Genomic DNA, 27,095 nt, shown 5'->3' with positions numbered 1-27,095 from the left:
TGGGGGCTTATCAGTGGAAATTTGGACAACGCCATCCTTAACAAGAATCACTAACATCAGAAGAAATTAAAGTTATCTGTAATTTGGTCAGCCAAATGGGACTCAAATACCAGAAGTATTGGGGCAGTCTCGGCCAATTAAATAAAAACATTTTTGTGGACTGAAAACTAGGGATGCACCGATAACCGATACCAGTATCACTTATCTGTACCGATATTGTACCTCTGTTCATTATTGATACTCATACAAATTCTCCGATACTATATGCACCAATACCACATCATCAGGCTGTTATAGAATTTCCAAGTAGGAGCCATGTCAGTTATGTGTGGTGTGATGCTTTAAGAACACGGATGACACCACTTTTAGACGACTGCAATTTGTGGTGGCGGCTGCTGACCGGCAACCACCGAGTTTCATGAGCCCTGTTGCCTGATCCTTTTCTGTGATGGTCCAGTATAGTTTAAATTTAGGTGTTCATATTCTGTTCGCGTTTTGTATTTTACCGTGTAATGCGCGGATAACAGCTTTCGTTAACCATTATGAGCCGTCAGTATGTAAATCAGGAGACAGTGTTAAAGTGCTTTAACTACCTTGAAGGTAGCTTTATACAGGTTAAAGTCCATTGATCCATTGTTGTTGTTGTAATGTTAAGTTGTTACTCTAAAAGGTGTTAGTTATATTTGAGTGAAACATTCCATGTTCAAGAAAAGTACGTTTCTTAACATTTGATTAAAATACAACACATTTTCATCACAGTAACGAGACATAATGGCATTATCAAGTACCGGTACTTGGTATCGGGTAGTATTCAAATGTCTGTACTTTTAGTTGTATTGTGTCTCATAAAAATACTATCGGTACATACCAACTGAAAACATTTGGGTTTGACATGAAAAGATGAACACGGGACAAGATAATTTTCTCCCTCAAAATACATATAGCAACTTTTGTTTGAACCAACCCATTTTTCATCTGAGAAAAACTTATACGTCGCTGACAGTTGTTCTCTTGCTAACTGTCAATCGATCCCATTACATGGTTTGTTCAAACAACAAAAAACAATGAACATCTACACTGAGTTTTAATATTAACTATTTTTTTACTAATTAGTTTTAACCAGCAATAAAATCTGAGCAATGTCTATGTGTAATTAACAATTAGGAATCTGAGAGATGGAAATCAATCAAAGTTGTACAAACTTTGGCCATACACAAGACAACTATTCGGAATGTCCTGAAGAAGAAATAAACCACTGCTGTAAAAAATAACAGCTATTGAACCGGTAAATCAGGGAAAACAGAAGCAGTTGATGAAAGAAACACTGTACAAGCATCAAGGAAGACCCCAAAACAACAACTTCCACAGGGCAGGAGTTTAGTTGTCACAATTGACTCTTTGCAAAAAGACTTAGTGAACAAAAGTACAGAGGCTTACACTTGGATGATGTAAACTTCACATTGGCAAGAGGAAAAGGAAGCCCAGGGTGGAATTTGCAAAAAGACAAGCCTGAACAATTTTGGGACAAAGTTTTACAGACTGATGGTGGAAAGGCTTAGACCTTCAAGAAATAATTGATCTGCTCATGATGACAAACATACAAGGTCATCTGTGATAATCAGTGGAGATAATATTTTGGTGATAATGTTTTGCTTGGGTTTGTATGGCTTCTTGCAGTAAATGTATGCTCATTAAGCATGAAGCAATAAAGTTCTGCATATCGACCGACGGGCTACAGCATAAAAACTGCAACCCTGTATTGGGTTTTGAGGTTTCACATACAGTCACTGATGGTGTAGCGGTCATCTCGCCTGACTTTGGTGCGGGCAGCATGGGTTCAGTTCCCACTCAGTGACGGTGTGAATGTGAGTGCAAATGGTTGTCCATGTCTATATGTGCCCTGCGACTGACTGGCGACCAGTTCAGGGTGTAGTCCGCCTTTCGCCCGAAGTCACCTGGGATAGGCTCCAGCGCCCCGTGACCCTAACCAGGATAAGCGGTGTTGAAAAATGGTTTCACATACAATAATATACTGCACTGTGTTAGTTTTAATTAAACTACAAAAACATCATGATTATGAAGGATGAAGCGGATGACCACAAAGAAGAGGAAACAGTCGAGAATAAGGATAGAGGATGTGTATTTTAAAAGGCTGAAGGCACTGATGAATGGCTCCATTCACTGGATGCTCCCGTGCATTTCAGAAACAGAATCAGAATCGGCTTTATTGGCCAAGTATGTTACAAGACACACGAGGTATTTGTCTCCGGTAGTTGTTGTTGTCATACTCTAGTATGACAACAAACAGCCACTATGACAGAATATACATTTAGTACATGAAAAAGTATGGAGAGTCATTGAGCAATGAAAGTGTACCTACCACTGGTGTGGTGATGCTGATATAATGGCATTCTGCAAATGATGCAGAGTTCTCAAGCAATTTAGAGCAATTTAAAGTTACTAATAGTGCCATGATCTCATACAGTGACGATTGTGCAAATGGTGGAGAGTTCTCAAACACATAAGTGGCCATCAACAACAGTATGCAAATAGTGCAGAATGGTAAATGTGAGTGCACAAATAATGTGGAAGTGTCGAAAAGAGATGTGCAAAATGAAATTGTAAATCAACTGTTTAAGAGGTTGATGGCAAGAGGGAAGAAGTTGCTTCAGGTCCTGAGAGACTGTAATACCCAGGAACTTGAAGGTCTCAACGGCTGGCACAGGATGTTTCCTGAAGTCCACAATCATCTCTACATTCTTGAGCAAAACGCCGCCGGCTTCCCTGGGCCCGAGCTTATCTAAGATGGACTGATGCAAAGTGGAAAAGTGTTCTGTGGTCTGACAAGTACGCATTTCAAATTGTTTTTGGAAATTGTGGACGGCGCGTCCTCCGGGCCAAAGAGGAAAAGAACCATCCGGACTGTTATGGACACAAAGTTCAAAAGCCAGCATCTGTGATGGTATGGGGCTGTGCTAGTGCCAATGGCATGGGTAACTTACACATCTGTGAAGGCACCATTAATGCTGAAAGGTACATACAGGTTTTGGTACATACAGGTTTTGGAGAAACATAAGCAACGTCTTTTTCATGAACGCGCCTGCTTATATCAGCAAGACAATGCCAAACCACATTCTGCATGTTACAACAGCGTGGATTCTTAGTAAAAGAGTGCGGGTACTAGACTGGCCTGCCTGCAATCCAGCCTTGTGTCCCATCGAAAATGTGTGGCGCATTATGAAGCGGAAAATACGACAACGGATACCCCGTACTGTTGAACAGCTGAAGCTGTACATCAAGCAAGAATGGGAAAGAATTCCACCTACAAAGCTTCAACAATTAGTGTCCTCAGTTCCCAAACATTTATTGAATGTTGTTAAAAGAAAAGGTGATGTAACACAGTGGTAAACATGACCCTGTCCCAGCTTTTTTGGAAAGTGTTGCAGCCACAAAATTCTAAGTTAATGATTATTTGCTAAAAACAATCAAGTTTATCAGTTTGAACATTAAATATCTTGTCTTTGTAGTGTATTCAATTAAATATAGGTTGAATATGATTTGCAAATCATTGTATTCTGTTTTTTTATTTGTTTAACACAACGCCCAAACTTCATTGGAATTGGGGTTGTACATCGTCTGCATAAACTTTAATCCACCTGCATGCCTCCGCTCTTGTAGGTCACCCCATCCTATTGCCTCTTCTGGAAGAAAGTGTTTACTACAGCCATTTCCATCCTTTTTGCAAATTCTACCACCATGTATGTATGTATGTGTATATATATATATGTGTATATATATGTATATATGTATGTATATATATGTGTATATATGTATGTATGTATATATATATATATATATATATATATATATATATATATGTATATAAACTTCCTAAATACAAGCATCACATTGACTACGCCACCAGGGAAAACAACATTCTAGATCACTGCCATACCACGCTGTCGGACTCGGACTCGTGCTGTTCCTCGGCAGCTTTGGGCTCTTCTGATCACTGTTTAATTCACTTAACCTAGATCCAGTCACAAACTTAAATGTGCTGCGCCTGTGGAGAAAACAGTGAAGAAGTGGACCAATGAAGCAAAGAACATCAAGACTGTTTCGACTGCACAAATTGGAGTGTCTTTGAAACTTCAACTGGCAGCTTGGATTAATATACGGACACTACTGTATTACATCCTACATCAGCTTCCGTGAAGATGTGTGTACCAAGAAAGCCATTTCACACGTTCAATGACAACAAGCCATGGTTCACTGCCAAACTTCACCAACTTCGCCAGGCTAAAGACGACGCCTGTTGGAGTGGGGAAAGATCTGTACAATCAGGCCAGAAACCAGCTGACAAAAGAAATCAACATTGCCAAGCGGAATTACACAGAAAAGCTGGAATACCAGAATAGGACGTGAACATATGTTTAAACAATAAATTATCAACAAACTGGCAGGCCCGGAGAGTGTGTCCCCCTCCTGCTTGAAATTCTGCGCAGACCAGCTTGCTCCAGTTTTCTTGCAGTTTTTCAATAGATCTTTGGAACTGTGTGAAAGTCATAGTTTGCCTCAAACACTCCACCGTCATCTCAGTCCCCAAGAAACCTGCAATTTCAATACTGAATGACTACAGACCTGTCGCCCTGACATCTGTGGTCATGAAGTCCTATGAACGCCTCGTGGTGGACCACCTCAAGAGCGTCACAGGACCCCTGCTCGACCCCCTGCAGTTTGCCTAATGAGTTTGCAAACAGGTCTGAGGATGATGCATCTGAAGTAATTTATTCACAATAAAGTAATTTAATTACAGTAAGTTAGCACCCGTTATTTCTGTCGAGTTGTAATGTTGGTTTGATGTGACTGATTAGAATACATGACCTTAATAGAGAATACTTTTAAGATACTCAGTATACAGGACATAAGTCTGTACGGTAAATGAACACGTCATTTAAATAGCCACATTGCTCGACACATCATTTTTTAAAAACTCGGTGATTGGTGATCGGCCCCAAAAATCCTGATCGAGTAAAGCCTAAAAAATACACACACACGCAGAGCGGGTGAAATAAGTATTGAACGTGTCAGCATTTTATTCATTAAATATATTTCCAAAGGTGCTATTGACATGAAATTTTCACCAGATGTTGGGAACAATAAGTAATTCATACATACAAAGTAGAACAAATAAGATCAGGAATTGTGTCGAATGTGAAATGACACAGGGAAAAAGTACGGAAAACATGAAGAAAGGGAGGTGCAAAGAAGCATGGAAAGCCGGGACAACATCTATCAATAATCAAAGAGCAATCCAGCCCCTTGTCAGTGCAAATGAATATCAGCTGGTTCAGTCCTAATTGATGGCCTACAAAAAGGTCTCATTGCCAAGATATGAGTCAAGACACATTTCATGATGGGTAAGAGCAGAAAGCTGTCTCAAGACCATCGCAAACTAATTCTTGCAAAACAACGATAGTATTGGTTACAGGTACATATCTAAGCTTCGGAATGTTTCAGTGAGTACGGTTGGGGACATAATACGTAAGTGGATAGCCAATTATACCACCATTTGCCTCGATCATCTGCTCCTCACAAGATTTGTGTGTCAGGAATGCAAAGAATAATCAGAAGAGTTGTCCAATAGCCAAGGATCACCTGTGGAGAGCTTCAAAAGGATCTGGAAGCACGTACTGTTGTCACAAGGGCGGCACAGTGAATGACTGGTTAGCAAATCTACCTCACAGTTCTGAGTACCCGGGCTAAAATCTGGCCTCGCCTGTATGGGGTTTGCAGGTTCTCCACGTGACTGCATGGATTTTCTCTGGGTACTCCAGTTTCCTCCCACATCCCCCCAAAAAACATGCATGGTAGGTTAATTGAAGACTCTAAATTTGCCCGTAGGTTGTGTCGTGGATATGCTCCCGCAATTGGAGGTGCCACAGGGACTTGATAACCCCATTCCTCCACGCTGCCCTGCTGTGAGACGGCCACTAGGAGAATGCCTGGTGTACGTTAAATGGACCTTAACCTAATTAGCAGTTTCCCGTCAAATCTTGATTCCTGCCTTCAAAAGAGTCCTTCCCCGACCAAAAGGTTGATGGACCCTCCCTCCAAGAAGACTATTTTCCTAATGTTCAAACATGCACGTAAGGCGCCTAAAGTTTGCTGAACAACATTTGGACAAGCCAGTTAAATACTGGGAGAATATAGTCTGGTTTTATGAGAGCAAAATTTAACTCTTTCAATGCCATAATGCACACCACGTTTGGAGGAGAAATGGCACTGCACATTACGCTAAAAACAACATATCAACTGCGAAGTTCAGAGGTGGGAACATGATGGTGTGGGGCTGCTTGCAGAAAATGGTACTGGTAAACTTCACATTATTGAAGGAAGGATGAATGGGCAAATGTACCTAGACATTCTTGACAAAAATCTGCTCCGATCTACGAGGATGATGAAAATGAAACCTGGGTGGACATTTCAGCAGGATAATGATCCAAAACATACTGCCAAGGAAACTCTGAATTGGTTTCAAAGAAAAAAAAAATAAAGCTGCTCGAAGGGCCCACCCAATCACCTGACTTGAATCCAATCTAAGATCTATGGAAAGAACTGAAACTCAAGGTCCATAAAAGAAGCCCACGAAACCTTCAAGATTTGAAGACTGCTTGTATGGCGGAATGGGCCAAAATCACACCAGAGCAATGTATGCAACTAGTTTCTCCACACAGGAGGCGAGGCGTCTCGAAGCTGTCATTGTAAACAAAGGCTTTTGTACAAAGTATTAAATAAATACCAGTTGGTGTGTTCTCTACTTTTTCCCTGTGTCATTTCACATTATTACACACAACTTAATTTCTGAGCTTATTTTATTTGTATATACATGTTGGTTATGTTGTTCCCAACATCTGGTGAAATCTTCATGTCAATAGCACCTTTGGAAATATATTTAGTGAGAAAAAGGGTGACGTGTAAAATACTTATTTCAGCCACTGTATTTTCAGTCCACAACACAAATCAAGGAAATGGCCTCAATTATAGCTTTCATTCCTCAAATCTTAATGCTACACTTACTACTAAAATTTGGATAAGACGCTGTAATGATGAACCAATGACCGACCAGAAGTGGTGTCACCCATACTCTTATCGATATAGCCTTCCTGGAACCCATGCTGCCCAGACAGACTGTAACTTCTCGTATCAGGATTTGAAAGTGGACGTGTCAAAAGAGAGTACAGGTGCGACAACCCATGTGTATACCATGTTGTGGATGAGGGGCTAAAATGACCCAGAACTGCAAGGCAGCACAATGCCAGAGTGGTTTAGTACCCACTCTGGCATTGTGCTGCCCACGCTCCAGTACTTTTGAAATATTTCTAAACGCAAATATGTCAGATCTATTGTCTCCTTCTTACCACTATCTGCATGGATGTGCATAGCAAACACCTCAGTCTCATGGGAGGCTGAGAATAGACAAACCGTGGGATGAGCTTGAGCAAAATGAAAGTTGACATACTGGCTTTGTAATACGTTGCATACATTTTAGAGAACCCATCAGGCATGTTCCATTTTACAAGAGACTGTTTCAATTCATACTTTTATGTGCATGTTGAAACTGATTTTGTCTTCTGGAATTAAGTGGCAGCTGCAATGTTGTGAAGTGTGTAAACTCAAAGCAAAGTAAACTCACGAACATGGTGCCCACCGGCACCAGGTAGCCCCAAAGGACCACATGAGTAGCACGTGGGCCTTTTCTAAAAATACTTACAATACAAATAATCGCATATTTTTATTTATCTGTTTCATCCCCCATTGTTGATAATTATTGTGAGAAATAATAAATGCTGCACAATGGTCATTGCACCGGACTATTGCAATATTAGTCATTCGAACTGCTCTAAGTGCTAGAGGACTCCGCATCTTTTTGCACAATTGTTTTTTGTCAATGTCTTTGTCTCCAAAGTGTTCTGTAAATTTACTGTCTGTATTTTACTAGAGCGGCTCCAACTACCGGAGACAAATTCCTTGTGTGTTTTGGACATACTTGGCAAATAAAGATGATTCTGATTAATTTCTAATAACATTATAACATAATGATAGGTAATTTGAGTAGATGTGTTATGTCACAACTGTGTATGAAACTGGTAGCACTTCACATTAATCAGTACCCAAGAAGTACAGTAACTCTCAGTTTCAAAAAGGGTGGTGACCTCTGGTTTAAAGAATGTAAGTGGCGCAGAGAAGAGGAGCACTTGGATACTGCACTATATGTACACTTTATCGGAATGTAAAACTCCGATTAAATAAAAACTGAAATGTTGAAATGATTGTATTTATTTAATATGCTGTCCTCTAAGTCCCAGTCATATTAAAAAAAATAATTAAATGAGCTTCAGGTTGAAAGTGACAGTTCTCAGGGTCAATCAAGCTTCACTGATTTTAAGATCAGATAATTACTGTCATAATTATGTTACACAAAGTTTATTAGAAAGTCCTATTTCTGACATTATCCATGCAGACAGTTCTGGTGTAAAGGATGCGACAAACTAACACAGCTACGGTTCTATGCTCTGCTGTAAGTCTGGTTGCGCTGGATTCTACTTTGGTGGATTCTCGGACTGTATGTCTTTTCTTTCACAACACATCATGACGGAATGGCACTCATAAATAATTTATTAAATATACTCTGTTTTTTTAAATCAGGGTTAATAGTATTTGTTTGCAACTGAGCAACTTTGTGCCTATATATGTATATGTTCACAAGTAGATGTGTAGGACGTCTGTGTGTTTTTCCCAGGCATCCTTATTCGGGTGGGACATGGGTCATATTTATCTAGGGCAGCCACATGTTATTGGTCAGGGAGACAAACGGAGCATGTTTGGATAAGGGAAGAGATGAGCAGATGAGCATAAGTTATCAAGGCTTCTGTTTTAGCAGCGGATAAACAAACCTAATCATTATGAAGTGCTTCATTCATGGCAAAGGTTTCACATCAAGGCAATTACGCAAGCTAAACAGAACTTAGAGGGCTTTGAGGACTAGGCTGTGTTGAATTTGCGCAGGGTTGGAAAGATGGTGAGCTGATAAGAAAGCTAATCACACCCAAATGTGATCTGAAAGTAATTATTATTTTTTTATTTTTTTATTATTATTATTATTATTATTATTTTTTTTTTTGTATTATCAAGACTTCACAGGTACAAGTTTATGCAACCTTGTTGTTTTCACTGTTCTTAATTTAACATGCATGGTTCAGATGTTTAAAGCTTACATAAATAATACCCTGCTCTGCACTGATCTGAATATTAAATATTAATTAGGGACTGTTGGTGTGAGGCTGCTTTTTCCATTGTATTGGTTTGCCTGTTACACAGTGTAGTATAAGTATTTATCAACACTTTTTCCTCCTCTTAAAAACAACTCATTTTTCAAGAAGAAATTTTTACTTAACAGGATATGAAAAGTCTCCACACCCCTTTTCAAATGCAATGTTTTGGTAATATATAAAACAACGAGACAAACATAATTCATTTCAAAACTTTTGCCACCATTAATGTGACATATAGCCTGTACAAATAAATTGAAAAAAGAAATCTTATAGAGAGGGTGAGTAAAAAAACAAACAAAAACAAAACGAGATAGTAAGGTGGCAGTGTCATGCTTTGGGGCTGTTTTTCTTCAGCTGGAACTGGGGACTTAGTCAAGGTGAAGGGAATTCTAAATAGTTCCAAGTATCATTCAGTATGAGCACAAAACCTTCAGGCTTATGCTAGAAAGTGAACAATATAAGGAAAAGCCCAGTAGAACAGCAGAATATTACAGTATTTGGAGTTAATCAGTGGCATTTGAAATGGTGGCTGGCAGGCACGTGCTGACTCCCATTTAACATAAGTTTGAATGTGATTGGTAAATTCTGAACACAGCTGCATCCCCAGTTATGATTGGGTGTGCACACTTGTGCAACCACATTATATCAGTTGATTATTTTTACATCCCCTCTCTCCAAGATTTTTTTGAAATTAAATTGACGTGTACATGTTAAATGTAATACTAATATTGGAAAAAGATTTGCAGTTTTTGAAGTTTTTTTGTTTCTTCATCTCATGAAACAAAACCCCGCCATCTGAACCAGTCTGGTTAAACTTTTTATTTTCATTGTACATGTTTTGTCTAATTATTAAATACAGTATTAGCAGAGGTAAGCACCCTACTGTCTCCCACATAAGAACGACTGCAACTTCCTGTATACAAGGTATAAAAAAACTAATCAAAATTTTTTAATGCATTCAATTTCAACCTTATAACACTGCTTTTTATTTGATTATGAACATGCATTCTGTTTACACCTAAAAACACAAGCACACACCCTTGCGCACCATATCATTCTTAACTGTTTTCTCCTGGGATCTTGGGTTTGCGTTCAAGCCTTGTTTTGCCCCCAGCTTTGCTTTTTTGTGTGTGATGTTGTGTATGTATGTGTGTTTGCGCTAGTGTTTGAACAAGGTCTGAGTTTGCTTGCGCAGGCACTCTAAAGCCTCTGTGTTTACCGTCTCAACAGAGCGGGAGACTGGGAGAGAGAGATTGAGAGAGACAAACCATGGACACACAGACATGCCAGCCTCTGCAGTGAAAACAAACGCTCCTTTGCCAGTCTCCCACACCTCCTCCCTTTCTTTCTCAATCTCTTTTTCTGTCTGAGCTTCAGTCTGTCACACATACTTACCTGCCTACAGCTATCAGGATAAAAACGTTCGGCAAGCTAATTTGGACTACATCATAAATGACTGCTTCTTTGGGATAGCCTGATGATTTGGAACAGTTTGTCCATCTGTATGCGGAAACTTTATACAAGCTGGTTGAATATTCGGAGTCAAGCAGGGAAATAGATTTTCTGGTTACGTGGGACAAATCCAGACAGTATGGATAGTTCAATTGTTAGGCTTCTGGAAATGTTCTTTTTCACTCAGTATATTTTTTCCATATCCTCTCATCCCATTTTTAACAATGATATGTGTGCAGACCCTTTCAGAGGATTCAATTCTAATCCTAAAATTTTTCCTTTGTTTTTATAGCGGTGTTTCACTGATACAGTATCTAATTTCTGATTGCAACAGCAAAATGTTTGCTCGACTCTGGGTGTTTCCGCTGCGAGCTTGACTTTTCCTTTATTTTTCAATTATCTTTGACATTTTGGGGGGAATTTCAAACCGGTCAACATACATTGGCGTGAAAAAGTTTTTGTTCCCTTCTCAAATTCTTATTTTTGCAAAATTTCACACTTTAATGTTTAAAATAGAAATATTAGACAGAGATAACACAACAACCCCTAAACTTAAAATGAATTTTTTAAATCGTGGTTTTATTTATAATGGAAAAAAAATAATATTCAAAGCTACCTGGGCCGGTGTGAAAAAAGTGATAACATGTTAGGCCACCCTAAGCAGCAACAACTGAAATCAAGCATTTTCTATAACTGGAAATGAGTCTTTCACATCTCTGTGGAGATATTTTGGCCCACTCTTCTTTGCAGAATTGTTTCAATTCAGTAACAATTGAGGGCTTTCGTGCATGAACGGTCTTTTGAAGGTCATGTCACAGCATTTCAATTGGATTCAAGTCTGGATTTTGACTAGGGCACTACAAAATGCATCCACATTTTTATTTGTTTAAGCCATTCAGAAGTTGGCTTGCTGGTGTGTTCTGGATTGTTCTCCTGCTGCAGAACCCAAGTGCGCATCAACCTGATGTCACGAACTGATGGCCGAAGATTCCTCTTCAGGATTTTCTGGTAAAAAGCAGAATTCATAGTTCCATTAATCACAGCAAGTTGTCCAGGTCCTGAATATTCAAAGTAGCCCCAGACCATCACACCACCACTACCATGTTGGTAGGTTCTTTGAAATGCTGATACATGTACGCCAGAGGTAATGAGACACACATCCTCCAAAAAGTTAATCTTTCATCTCGTCCATCCATAGAATATTCTCCCCAAAGTTTTGGGAATCATTCTTTTTTTGTTTTTGTTTTGTTTTTTGCAAAAGTAAGACTTTCTTATTGTTGACTTATAAACACATGACCGTAACTGAGGCAAGGGAGGCCTGCAGTTATTTAGATGTCCTGGGTTCATTTGTGACCTCCTGGATGAGTCATCACTATGTTATCGTAGGGTGGCCACTCCTGGGAAGGTTCATCACTGTTCCGTGTTTCCTACATTTGTGAATTTATCTCACCATGGTGCGCTGGAGTCCTAAAGCTTTCGAAATTCCTTTTGTAACCCTCTCCAGACTGATAGAGAGTGATTTTGTTGCAGCTTTTCAAGATGTTTTGGCCAGCTTCATTTTGTCAAACAGGTTCTATTTAAGTGTTTTCTTGATTGAACAGGTCTGGATGTAATCAGGCTTGGGTGTGGTCTGTGTACATGAATTCAGCTTTCCAAAAAATGTGATTAGCCACAGTTAATTCATGATTTAACAATGGGAGCTACCAAAATGTCTCTACAGATATAATAAGCAACAACAAATTTTCACACATGGCCAGGTAGCTTTGAATGTTTTTCTTTTCTTTCATAAACACTGTAAAATCGTTTAAAAACTGCATTTTATGTTTAATTTGGTTATCTTTGATAATTACATTTGTTTGATTATCTTAAACATTAAAGTGGGGAAACTGCAGAAATAAGATTTTGAGAAGAAAAGTACTTTTTCACGGCACTGTATACTATAACCTTTTCCATTCACTAGTTTGAACTGTCTTCATAAAGAAGCCTATTTCTTTTAGAATCATTGGTCCATCCATCCATCTGTCCAGACATAAATTTTCTAGACTGCTTATCCTGTTCAATGTCATGGGGGAAGCTGGAGAGTATCCCAGGAGAGGAAGAATGGAAGTGGATTATACCCCAGACGGAATGCCAGTCAGTCACAAGACAATTGTGAATTGGGCATTGACCAGGAGTCGAACCCACACTAGCTACGTGGAAGTGGGCCTCTATCCTATCCACTTCATGGATTTAAATCTTCAATTTCTGGCTTGTGATTCACTGTGTGCTCAATTGAGAGGAGGTGAGAAAGCTGGCACCGACAGAGCTTAAATGAAACCGCAACGACACAAAGAAACAGTGAGCGCAATATCATGTCATGCCATGGCTTTCTTGTGGTCCATATTATGTGAGCACTTCAATCGTTTGCTTGACTTTTATGTTGCAGAAGATTGCCATGTACAGTAAGTGGGAATTTGAAAACACCATTTTAGTATCTGCCCAGCCCAGTTCCATAAAAAGTTGTTTAGCTGCAGAACTGTTTGTGCCTGTGCTAGTAAATCCATTTATAACATAATCACAAACACCTGCCAGAAGGTCCTAATTGTCTCGTGTAAACTCAAAAATCAAAAGTTTTAAAAGTGAAAATCTCTCAAGTAATTCAAAAGGGAAAGGGACTACTCCGGGGAGTGCACGCCATAAGGTCCAAGTCAGTAGTGGACAGAAGTATAGATACAGATAATAGAAGTACTCCGTAGGGGTCAGAGGTAGGAGGCTGAGCAAGGATTGTAAGTTGCTTCTACTTGTGGAAGTAGAGCCCAGAATAGTAATAATTAAAAAAAAAAAACATTCTCACTTATCGAGTCACCACTTCATATCAGACATGTCACACACTTTCCAACTAGTGCATTAGTCCATACATGTGGCACCTCATGCAGTAGATTCATTGTCTACACCAATATTCCCTCTCCCCTCTAAGGCGTTGACATCTTCACTGAGCATTCAAGTTTGTGTCTCTTCTCAGACGCTAACGCTGTTAACTAACACTAATCTGTCTGTCAAACAAAACCTAATGCAACTCTCGGCTCCCTCACAAACACATTTTCAGAAATAGGCAGGTAACAGTATATTTACTTAGTTGTTAAATAGTACTGCAGAGACCTGTCTGTTTGAAATACAATATTATGGAAAAATCCATTTTCCATAATATGTCACCTTCAAGAGTTGCATCTGCACAAATATTTAAAGGGGAACTAAAGCAAGGTACTCTGATTAATATTGCATTTGTGGAATAACAATTGAACTGGATCATCAACTTCAGGAGGGCGCCATTTTTAATAAAACCATCATCAGCTGCAGACAGGAAGAGACGTTGAAACTACCGTAGCACTTTGCCTGCTGTATTTGAGTAAGCCTTGTTTGTTTGAAGTGGATTGGTAGGAACTGCAATTGTGTCAACATGTCAGCATCTAAGATAACTGTGCAGATTCATTTTCACCTCATAAACTGCCATTGAAAACGCTCGTGGCAGCTTGCTGCTAACCACTAGCCACTAACGCTGGTGACTGGCAGCGTATTATACAATTTGAATTAATGACAGCTTAATGAATTTGCGTTTTTTATTTGTATTCATATATTTCTTTTTAAGCATATTAAACTAGTGATTGAACATGATTTCAGGATGGTGTTGTGTTGACGTCGGTGGCAACAGTATATGATGGCAGACTAATTTGGGATACCAAGTTGAGTGATGAGAGAAGTGCTGTTGTGCACCAGCCAAATCGGGCGTGCGCCATTAGCTGACTTGATAAGTGGATCTGTCCGATGTTTAGCTTGTCGTTGCTGAATATTTTCCAACGCTGTCTAATTTTGGTGGTAAATAAAGCAGACAGGAAGATGCCTACACATATCACATTTTTGCAAATTCTCACACACGCGAAAATACAATAAATATAAAATAGCTCCCGTAGCTATCCATCCATCCATCAATTTTCTATACCGCTTATCCTCACTAGACCCTGATCCAGTCGCAGGGCACATAGAAACCAAGAACCATTTGCGCTCACATTCACAGCTAAGGGCAATTTAGTCTTCAATCAACCTACCACGCATGATTTTGGGATGTGGGAGGAAACCGGAGTGCCCGGAGAAAACCCACCCAGGCACAGGGAGAACATGCAAACTCCACACAGGCGGGGCTGGGATTTGAAGCCCGGTCCCCAGAACTGTGAAGCAGATGTGCTAACTAGTCTACCCCCGTGCTGGCCACCCGTAGCCAAGTAGATGCAATGTTTTAAACTTTTTTTTTTTTTAGAAGAAATACTTTGATTTAAGTAAACAGTATCAGATAAAGAATATATTCACACAAAATACAGTATAACAGAAAGTTTTGATATCTTTGGTTTAGTTCCCCTTTAATGGTTAATGGATTCTTAGTTTATTAAACATCTTTTTGATGCAAGGGTATTACTTGTAAAAGGAACCCAATAATATTACACAGGTATAGAGTCAAAGAAAGCATAATTTTGCTCAACCCAGTCACCATTTAAATCTGCTGTCAATGTAGAATCTGCAAGAAGAGATGTTTTCCTCTCAGTGGCCTAAGTGCATGGTCCAGAAAATGGATGGGAATTGATTGAAAATTTGAATAAAATTAAAAATACTCTCTGGATATTATATCCAGGCATGTCACAATCATAAAAAGGTTATAATGGAAGAAAAAAGATTGTGCCGCAGCGCAGGTTGTCTATGCAAGTTTGTGGGTTGTAAACGCACCCTGAACACACCCTGTGTATCTTGCAGCAAGCGTGTGACGTATGTTCTGCTGATCTCCCTCAGCGGGCTTTAATTTTATTGACACCCCAGTTGGAGTTTACTGTAAAATTACTATCACAACAAAAATAATTACTCACATTGTATAATTTAAATGCAAGAAACACATCGTTTTAGAGGTCACCACTAACACTCAATGGAAAACCCTGTTCATGGGCTAGCTAAAATACGCATTACATCACTGGAGGGGATTTAACTCCAAATCATGACTATTCACACACAGACGCCGTAGTAACACATACAGACGTAGTATAACAATACTCTCAGGCATATATTCTTCGTAATCTGTGAAAAAACAGTTTATTAAAGTTCTATCGTGACTTTCTTTCTTTTTAGCTTATAGTAAAAATGTAGCTCCATGCATGCATCACACCGCACTGCCCCAAATTTCTGGTCACAGTTTCTAGCAGGACGGATTTTAGTGTAACACCTGGAAAATTTGCATGTTCTGTAAAATGCATCTTTAATGTTATTTTGTAAAGACTGTCTAAAATAGTTAAAGAGGTGTCGTTTTTAGTAATGTATAGTTAAATTGGTGTCGTTTTTAGTCAGTAATTACTGCTGATTTTGGTGGCAATCTGGTATCCTTACTCAGAATGGTTGGAGTGATGTAGTTTATGAATACCACTTGCAGGCCAGTCATTGTATGAATGTTAGATGGTCCACACGTTGCGTAAGCTGCGAAACGTGTGCGGTCATGTCATTGTCCCCCTACTAGTACCAATAAGAGAACCGATTGGAAATTTGGCGAACGAGTCCAAGGAATTGTTAACGTTAGAACCAGTTCTCGACAGGAACTGATTTTGGAATCCCATCGCCAGTCCATAGGTGCTAATGAAAAATATATTGTGAAAGTGCATGTGACAAACAGTCCAGCAGCTCAACCACCAGCTCCACAGGTGCAGTTGACAGGATGCACCTGTTGATGTTTTTTTTCACTCCATAAAGGTATGGATTATAGATAGATTATAGATTTATAGATTTTATTTGATTCATTACTGAGGAGCCAAAATTAAAATTTTTTTGATAAAAATGATGGTCCTCCAAACGTCACCCTGCTGTATTCTTGCCATGTGTTAGATCTGAATTATTGCACTTTTTGAGGGTTGTTGCCAAGTACTAAAAACCATTGTGCCTCTATTGCCTCAAGTGATAGCATTCAACACATAACCTTGTTGATATGAATGTGACAGTCAAATTCCCTGTGAATAACACAATTATTAACAATCTAAAATCAATATATTTTTCATGTCTCACATTTCATTTTTCTCAGAACTCTTGCTTTTGTTTTTCTTCATTTTCAGTCTTCTCCTCATGCTTTTCTCACTCACTCCTTTGCTTGCTTGTCCGTATTCACGCTACTCAGCTCGCTTTGTCTCTCTCTTCAAATGCCTTTTAGCCCCTTGTTTGTGCCTGCTTTTGACTGACACAGCTTCAGGCTTAGTGACACAAAGTAAAGCAATGCATTGAATAGAGAGGCATGGGGAGGTCAACATTGAAATCCAGGACCATGTTTATTTTTTCCTCATTGTGTATTTTCAGACTGTTGTATACACATTGTACATTTGTGAATTTGCATGTAGATGTCTGTTTGTGTGTTACAGAGGAAGGCTGTTAGTGTGTGGGTGTGTTTGGATAGTAAAAGAAGGAAAATTACAAAGGCGACAACGCTTTCAGTGATATAATACTCTCTGTGTCCTTTGGGGACATTCAGGTGTAGTGTCAGTTGGAGAATTGTAGCAACAAGGTCAGAAGTTATGCGTAAATGTTCGTGTCATTGTGTGTGTGTGTGTGTGCGCGTGGACGTGTTTATCCTAAAAAAGTTTTCAAATAGGGACTCTGATAGAAGCCTCTTGAATACACAAGACCTCAAATAGCGACTTAAAAATTTACTCTTTCACACTTTTTTTTCACCTTTGATTGCCAAGTTCTCTCTGGGCTTTACTAAATGAAAGGAAAAATGACACACATTAACCATCAATGAGATAAACTGGAATAACGGACACACACATTACATTTAGACTTATTCATTCCTTACTTTATTTGCTGTCCAGTCCCAATAGAACTTTTGAGATTGGTGACTTGCACTATAATGTCTACAACTATATTGTCATCTTCATTTGTATTCATGAGACAGTGATATGTTGACTTCTGACACAGATAAAACATGACAATTCCATAAATGTACTGTAATTGGACATCAGACAAAAGTATATAAAATATAATTTCCAGTAAGAAAAATACCTGATGCTTTATTTCATTAAAAAAATGCTATAAATGTAGCTGTGTGCCCTGCACTTAAAAGCAACATACAGTGGACCTTCAGATTCGCAGTTCGGGACCTGTGGATTCCCCCATTCACGAATTGTTTTCCCCCCCCAAAATTTTATTTATTTTATTTTTCGTTTGGGGGCATGGGGGTGAAACAACCCCAAAAATCCTTATTGGCAAGATATGCCTGGTTATTCCAAAAATGTTTGGGGGTGGGGGGTAAAAAAAAAAAAAAAAGTTTGGGGTTTTTTTTTTTTCAATGCAATTATAATGGCCATTAATTATTCACAGATTTTCGGTCTTCGCTGTCGGGAAAGGTCCCTATACCCCGTGAATAGCGGGGGTTCAATGTATTGTGAAAGATGTAGTTGTGTACAAATACTTTAGTTGTGTGTCTGAGGTGCCTTCCCAAACATCATGTATGACATTTAACAACCAAGTAAAGCTGAAATTATCTGCCTATTTCTGAAAATGTGTCTGTGGGCGAGCCATGCAAGTCTGCACCACTGTTATGTAATAACCTATCCATCCATCCATCCATTTTCTGAGCCGCTTATCCTCACAAGGGTCGCGGGAGTGCTGCAGCCTATCCCAGCTATCTTCGGGCAGGAGGCGGGGTACACTAACCACTCCCACACTGAGTTCCTTCACCAGTGACATAAGATAGGCAGGCCCAAGTTGCAAAACAAATTAATTACTTTGAAATGGTGGCTGAAGCACTATTACGCTTCAAACCCAAAAGTTAAGTAGAATTGCATTCTTATACATAGACAAGCATTGGTTAACAGTGTTCCCACCATTAGCTTCCACTAAAATCTTATGATAAAGTCCAATTAAATAGTCCATGTGGTGGTGGGGAATATGTTTGTTTGCTTCTACACTAATAGACAAGTGTAATTTGGTGGCTTGGTGATGAAATGTCGCATCCATGAGTGACAACAAAATGGCCAAACACTAACCAGAAGACGCACATTCGCCAGGCTAGTTTTTGCCCACGTGTCGTCATTCAACAAAATCTGAGCTCGCCACTGGGCCAACATTGTATGACATGGTGGGATGATGGTTGGCTCACTGCATGAGACACATCTGTCCCTAAAACGAAATAATCTCACTATGCCAAGAAATATACTCAAGAAATATGTGTGTAATTCTTGATATTTGGGGTATTTTGCCAACAGCATGTCACAGACATGTTATTAAGACTCCTGGAAATTATTTTAAATTGTAAAAAATGCACGTCTCTTTTAAAGGTTCTGGGAAGAGATCTTGGCTTAGATCTCAGGTGCAGGCTTATTGTTTTTTTCTAGAACCAGAACCTTGCAAAATGAGGAAGCATTCTGTGCTCCTCAACTGCGAAATAAACTTATTTTACACCAGCGATTTGATCAAACACATTTACATACATTTAAATCTGGCCTGAAAGCTTTATTGCTCACCGGTGCTTTTTCATACATAATTGTTTTGTTTTCCCCATCTTACTTTTATTTTGTTATCTTCGCTTGATAATCTAGTATGTTTTGTCATTCTGCTTTTTTGTTTTATCTTTTCATTTATACTGCTTTTACATTCGGATTTGATCATGATTTTCATCTTTAATCTTGTTTATAAACCTTTTCTGTGGCTGTCTAAAGCACTTTGGATAAATCTTGTATATGAATGGGGCTATACAAATAAACCTTGCTATGCCTTGCCCATAGAGAGGGGGTGAGGTGTTTGGTTGTCTGTCTTTATGTGCCCTGTGAGTGACTGGGTGTAACCCACCACTTACCCAAAGGGAGATGGGATAGACTCCCACTCTTATGTGACCCTGAAAAGGAAAATAAAATAAATGGTTGGGTGGATGAATGAATGGACTGGTCCTACCTTACTCTGGACAGCAACACAGCACAATATTTGTCTGTTTCTATTTCAGTGTGTACTGCTGTGTCTAAGCTCAGGGCAAACACAAAAGTTCTTCTTTTGTGGAGAAATGATCTAACACCATCCGGATAAACACCATTAGCTGTTGCACTGCTGCTGTCTACGGACTCGTCACACTGGATGCTAAACCACCTACACTTCACCAGACCCTGGTCCAGAGGATCAGTCAAGTTCCCAGACATAGCCGACACTCTTTTAACCATTGTACTTGCCCCCAATTGGACATCGGAGAGAGTGAAGATTACATTGGTTCCATATTTCTTGTCTTTAAGTACTGTTTTTTCATTTATCATCATTGCTTCTTTGAAAACCTCCCGTCCAAAAATGCCTTCTTTTTCTTCATCAAGAAGTGTGTAGCTCTAAATGAGGCTTCCATTAGTTTTTGGAAACAAGACTGCTGTTTGCACAAAGCAGCCTTTAACTCACTGACTTTTTCAACTCGTAGTGCATAGTTAGCATGGAAGCTTGTGTGGCATGTTCTGAAATGTCTCTGTAGATTGTGCCCCTTCACAAATGAGATACATGCTTCACAAATGAGATACATGCAGGATTTTTTCAAAGTGGTAAAAAAGAAGTTGTCCACCCATTCACTGTGTTTTTGTTCTTTTGTCTGCCATGTTTTTGGAAGGTTAAAGCATCTCAACGTCGTTTTGCCTGCTAGCGTCTCTCCACGAACGCTACAATTTGGTCACACGCTACAATACGACCTTTGAATTCTCCTTTTTTAAAAATGTCATTTCCAAATGTACACCAATTTAAAAACATTATAATAAAAAAAAATGCCAGATGCGGCACATTAAGTGGCACTTTTTTTTTTTTCTTTTTTTTTTTTTAGAATAGCAACAAACAAATTAAGAACCGTCGCACTGGTGACTATTTTTAGAACAGGCGGGCGACTCATAGGGTGCCTGCTGGGGTTGGTGACCCCTGTAACATAGACTGTTCTATTTAAGAGACATAGACAGCATTCTAACCAAGATGGCGCCTACCAGTGTGGTCGCCTCGGTAACGCACTCTCTAGTATTGTCTTTGTTTTTGTGTTTTTCGTCTGTCTTTGGAGACCTTACACGACTCATTTACACAAGGGGAGACCTGCTAACCATCAAGGAGTCTACTCCGGACTTTCTGTCACCAACTTTCGAATATCCGCTCAGTTTTTTCCCCGAGTTACTCACCGGAGCGGCGTCCGCGGTTTTCGGCGCATGGAGACGGAAGCGGCGCCACAGAGGGAAGCGAGCCGGCATTCAGGTGAAACTCCGCAAGAGAGGACACAGATTGGCGTTCCCGTCGATCCACCTCGCGAATGTACGCTCCCTACCCAACAAAATGGACGAGCTTCATCTTCTGTTAAAGACCAGTAAAGACTTCGGACGTTCCGCGGCCATGTGCTTCACGGAGACCTGGCTCTGCGACGCTGTACCTGATGACGCCGTTATGCTTCCCGGTTTCCACATTCATCGAGCGGACCGCGACATGGAATCATCGGGGAAAACAAAGGGCGGTGGGATATGCCTCTATATCAACGAAAAATGGTGTACGGACGTCACGGTGCTCAGCACACACTGCAGCCCGCATTTGGAGTCGCTATTCTTAAACTGTAAACCATTCTACTCGCCACGTGAGTTCGCATCATTCATCCTGACTGCAGCCTACATCCCGCCTCAAGCTAACACGAACGCCGCATTGCTAACGCTCGCCGATCAAGTCAACGAAATTGAAAAAAAACACCCCGACTCACCCCTCATTATTCTCGGGGACTTTAACAAAGCTAAACTCAACCACGAACTCCCTAAATACAAGCAGCACATCGACTGCCCTACCAGGGAAAATAATACTTTAGACCACTGCTACACTACGGTAAAAAACTCATACCGTGCTATACCTCGTGCAGCCTTGGGCTCGTCTGATCACTGCTTAATTCACTTAATACCGACGTACAGGCAAGAACTTAAATGTGCGAAGCCTACAGTGAAAACAGTCAAAAAGTGGACAAATGAAGCCAAGATGGAACTTCAAAGCTGTTTAGACTGCACAGACTGGAGTGTCTTTGAAAATTCAGCTGGCAGCCTGGATGAATATACGGACACTGTCACATCCTATATCAGTTTCTGTGAAGAGGTCTATGTACCAACAAAATCCTTTCGCACATTCAACAACAATAAGCCGTGGTTCACTGCTAAACTTAAGCAGCTTCGCCAAGCTAAGGAGGATGCATATCAGAGCGGGGACAGGGCCCTGTATAATCGAGCTAGAAACCAGCTGACCAAAGAAATTAACATTGCAAAGAGGATCTATACAGCAAAGTTGGAAAAACAGTTTAGCGCAAACGACTCTAAATCAGTCTGGCATGCATTCCAATCGCTGACTAATTACAAGCGACGATCCCCCCAAGCTGAGAACAATAGCACACTAGCCAACGACTTGAATACCTTCTACTGCAGATTTGAAAAGGACAGTTTCACACCACACACCCACCCGGCCGCACCCGCGACCACAATCACACCTCTGACCTCTGCGTTAACCATCCACGAACAGGATGTGAGACGCATCTTCAAACAACAAAAGATTAACAAAGCGGCAGGCCCGGACCACGTGTCCCCATCCTGCCTCAAAGTCTGCGCGGACCAGCTCGCTCCAGTCTTCACTCAGATCTTCAACAGATCTCTGGAACTGTGCGAAGTTCCATCCTGTTTCAAACGCTCCACCATCATCCCAGTCCCCAAGAAACCTGCAATCTCGGGTCTGAATGACTACAGGCCTGTCGCTTTGACATCTGTGGTCATGAAGTCCTTTGAACGTCTTGTGCTGGACCACCTCAAGAGTGTCACAGGTCCCCTGCTGGACCCCCTGCGGTTTGCCTACCAAGCGAACAGATCTGCGGATGATGCAGTCAACATGGGACTGCACTTCATCCTAGAACACCTCGACAGTGCAGGGACCTACGCGAGGATCCTGTTCGTGGACTTCAGCTCAGCGTTCAACACCATCATCCCTGAACTCCTTTCATCCAAGCTTCTCCAGCTCAGCGTCTCACCTGCCATCTGCCAGTGGATTTACAGCTTTCTGACGGGCAGGACACAGCAGGTCAGGCTGGGGGAGGCCACCTCATCCACACGCAGCATCAGCACTGGGGCGCCCCAAGGTTGTGTCCTCTCTCCGCTGCTCTTCTCTCTCTACACGAACGACTGCACCTCAGCGAACTCGACTGTCAAACTCCTGAAGTTTGCAGATGACACCACTGTCATCGGCCTCATCAAGGACGGTGACGAGTCTGCATATCGACAGGAAGCGGAGCGGCTGGAGCTGTGGTGCGGCCGACACAACCTGGAGCTGAACACGCTCAAGACTGTAGAGATGATCGTGGACTTCAGCAGGCATCCTTCGCCAGAGCTGCCCCTCACGTTGTCCAGCTGCCTTGTGTCAACTGTCGAGACCTTCAAGTTCCTGGGAATGACAATCTCCCAGGACCTGAAGTGGGCGACCAACATCAACTCCGTCCTCAAAAAGGCCCAGCAGAGGATGTACTTCCTGCGGCTTCTGAGAAAGCACGGCCTGCCACCGGAGCTGTTGAGGCAGTTCTACACAGCAGTCATTGAATCAGTCCTGTGTTCTTCCATCACAGTCTGGTTTGGTGCTGCTACAAAAAAGGACAAACTCCGACTGCAACGGACAATCAACACTGCTGAAAGGATTGTTGGTACCCCCCTATCCACCCTTGAGGACTTGCACGCTGCCAGAACTAAGACAAGGGCATGCAAAATCCTCTCGGACCCTCCCCACCCCGGTCACCAGCTCTTCCAGCTCCTTCCCTCAGGTAGGCGCTACCGATCAATGCAAACTAGAACTAGTAGACATTCCAACAGCTTCTTCCCTCTTGCAATCAACTTCTTAAACAGCTAACTTATAATTCCATTACAACAAGATGGCAATTTTTTTACTTGAGTTTGTTGTCACATTTCTGTGGGGCCAATTATGTATTACTCGTGCACTCACTGTAGTTGTCTCGCCGTGCTGCACTATTTGCATATACTGGCCACTCATGCCAGAGTAGCATCTGCTCCATTTGCACACTGATTGAGGAGTATCTGTAACATTTGCACAACCATTGTCCCAGATTATCGCACTACTCGTCACTTTAAACCGCATACACTCCTTGAAGTCTCAGTGCCCTTTGCACAATGGTCATTGCACCGGACTATTGCGATATTAGCCATTCGAACTGCTCTAAGTGCTAGAGGACTCTGCATCTTTTTGCACAATTGTTTTTTGTCAATGTCTTTATGTCTCCAAAGTGTTCTGTAAATTGACTGTCTGTTGTACTAGAGCGGCTCCAACTACCGGAGACAAATTCCTTGTGTGTTTTGGACATACAAATAAAGATGATTCTGATTCTGATTCTGATTCTGAGAAACATTTTAAATTGCTGTCATGAATTTGATAGGACAGAGGAAACTTCTCATCAAACCCATGTAAAAAGTTAGGGCGCACTTGAGCCTCGTAAATTTTTTAAATTATACGGATATGCCTAAAAATTCTTTATGGAAGCTCTACTATATCGTCATTCCCAATTTCCTTCAAACTTTCTTGGACAATTGCTCTATGAAAGACTCCTGTTCACTTTGAAAACTATCCCAGATTAAAGTTGGCGTTTGTAATTTTCAAAAAACAAAACAACAGCAACACGTTTTGTCATATAATGAATATTAAAACTGTTTGCATGATGTTACAGGAGAATATTATTAAAATGATCTTTTGAAACATCATATATTAAATTTTTTTTTTTTTAAACTGCTGTCGCAAGAGTAACACCCTATATAAGAGACTGTGAAGACAGAAGGCGTGTCAGTCATTTGGTGTGCACACACATGCGGGCACACGCCTTGTTGTCGGTACACCCAGCAACCATTCAGACTTTTTATTTTTTATTTTTTTATTTGGCTAGATTTAACTCCGGTTAACATCAAAAGTAAGGCGGAAAAAAAGGAATTAGACAGCTCTCGAGACAAAACAAGGCTAAACGTGTATAATGCATCTCGTCTCGTGCGCATTCACATTAGTGGGCGTTGTGGCGTTGGTCAGAGACATGAAGGGGGGGAGGAATGAGTGAAGTGAGGCTACATTCAAATCACATTGCAAATTCTACCTTTAAATGGCAGATGTGACTTCCGTCAAATATCACATTGCTGTTTCATCACTCTTGTCAGGCACAATTTACAAAAGATCCTCCTCAAACAGAAGAACAACTTTTATAGATTTAAAACTAAATGTGAACTATAGAAGAATCCAAGAACATAAGATGAGCTGAGGTAAAATAATTCCAGGAAAAATACAGTTATGTGATCGATTCCATCAGACTGATAAGAGCAATACTGTATTTCATAAATGTGTGCTTACACTGTGTTTTTTAGATCATTGATGAAGAGGACACACAGTTCATGACCAACTGTGCTCCTGCAGTGACGGAGAGCACACCTCGCAGACGAACCAGGATACAGGTTTATTGGACAGCGCCAACTACTGGGAGTGGTTGTGTCATACTGAAGTAGGCTTTATTCTCAAATTTCATTTATTTTCCCCAAAACTCTCTCACAAACATCAGCTACCTGACGTGTTAAAATTAACAATTCAATCATGAACCTTTGCATACCCCGATATATTGTTATGCTGCCATCACCCTATTTATGAGAACATTATCACAATAAAATATGTATCACTTGATGGCTTTATGAGGCAGTTGTTGCTGATGCTGTACCAGGTTGACTTAGCCATCCATAATGCGTCAGTCTGGCATTTGCCCATTGATAATGATTCAAGGGACATTGAATTTCAAATAAATTAATGATGTATACTTTCATCAATCACTTGTGCTGCCATTCCACTAACTCCATCTAAGTTACAGAGGCTATATTTGAATGCGCAATTGGAATTGTCTCACCCACAATGACGTCTCGCCATTGTACTTTCCCTTGATAACTGTTTTCCTTTCTCTTTAAATGTGGAGCACAGCAAGCATTGCAGCCTATGGGGGGCACAAGCCAGTGCAAACTGTAGGCCGGTCCCAAGCCCGGATGAATGCAGAGGGTTGCGTCAGGAAGCACATCCGGCTTAAAACTTTGCCAAACAAATATGAGCGTTCATCCAAAGAATTCCATACCGGATCGGTCGTGGCCCGGGTTAACAACATCCGCTACCGGTGCCGTCAACCTGCAGGGCGCCGTTGGAAATTCAGCTACTGTGGGTCGAAGTCGAAGAAGAAGAATAGGTGAAAAGCGGGTTCTTCGGCAGAAAGAGAAGAGGAAAGCACAGAGCCTAGAAATGAATGTGGGGACTTTGAATGTTGGGACTATGACTATAAATCTCGGGAGTTGGTTGACATGATGATTAGGAGAAAGGTTGATATATCGTGTGTCCAGGAGACCAGGTGGAAAGGCAGTAAGGCGAGAAGTTTAGGGGCAGGGTTTAAATTATTTTACCATGGTGTAGATGGGAAGAGAAATGGAGTCGGGGTTATTTTAAAAGAAGAGTTGGCTAAGAATGTCTTGGGAGGTGAAAAGAGTATCGGATCGAGTGATTAGGCTGAAACTTGAAATTGAGGGTGTTATGTGTAATGTGATTAGTGGCTATTCCCCACAGGTAGGATGTGACCTAGAGGTGAAAGAGAAATTCTGGAAGGAGCTAGACGAAGTAGTTCTGAGCATCCCAGACAGAGAGAGAGTCGTAATTGGTGCAGATTGTAATGGACATGTTGGTGAAGGAAATAGGGGTGATGTAGAAGTGATGGGTAAGTACGGCATCCAGGAAAGGAACTTTGAGGGACAGATGGTGGTAGACTTTGCAACAAGGATACAAATGGCTGTAGTGAACACTTTTTTCCAGAAGAGGCACGAACATAGGGTGACCTACAAGAGCGGAGGTAGAAGCATGCAGGTGGATTACATCTTGTCCAGACGATGTAATCTGAAGGAGGTTACCGACTGTAAGGTAGTGGTAGGGGAGAGTGTGGCTAGAGAGCATAGGATGGTTGTGTGTAAGATGACTCTGGTGGTGGGGAGGAAAATTAGGAAGACAAAGGCAGAGCAGAGAACCATGTGGGGGAAGCTGAGACAGGACGAGTGTTGTGCAGCTTTTCGGGAAGAGCTGAGACAGGCTCTCGGTGGACAGGAGGAGCTTCCAGAAGACTGGACCGCTGCAGCCAAGGTGATCAGAGAGGCAGCCAGGAGAGTACTTGGTGTATCTTCTGGCAGGAAAGGAGAGAAGGAGACTTGGTGGTGGAACCTCACAGTACAGGAAATCATACAAGGAAAAAGG

The 27,095-nt window shown here is 40.9% G+C and overlaps 1 protein-coding gene across 2 annotated transcripts in view; it reads left to right on the top strand.

Annotated features, from left to right (window-relative positions):
* spon1b (spondin 1b) overlaps positions 1 to 27,095 on the top strand; it is a 129,585-nt gene that overhangs the window by 10,284 nt on the left and 92,206 nt on the right. For both annotated transcript variants that reach the window (XM_061772645.1, XM_061772644.1), the window contains exon 3: positions 25,196 to 25,329. In XM_061772645.1, the coding sequence (XP_061628629.1) occupies positions 25,196 to 25,329 (134 nt within the window). The remainder of the gene's footprint in view (positions 1 to 25,195; positions 25,330 to 27,095) is intronic.

Source organism: Phyllopteryx taeniolatus, chromosome 5 (genome assembly GCF_024500385.1).
Source record: "Phyllopteryx taeniolatus isolate TA_2022b chromosome 5, UOR_Ptae_1.2, whole genome shotgun sequence".
Classification (NCBI taxonomy): domain Eukaryota; kingdom Metazoa; phylum Chordata; class Actinopteri; order Syngnathiformes; family Syngnathidae; genus Phyllopteryx; species Phyllopteryx taeniolatus.
This window is presented reverse-complemented; position numbering and strand designations above follow the sequence as displayed.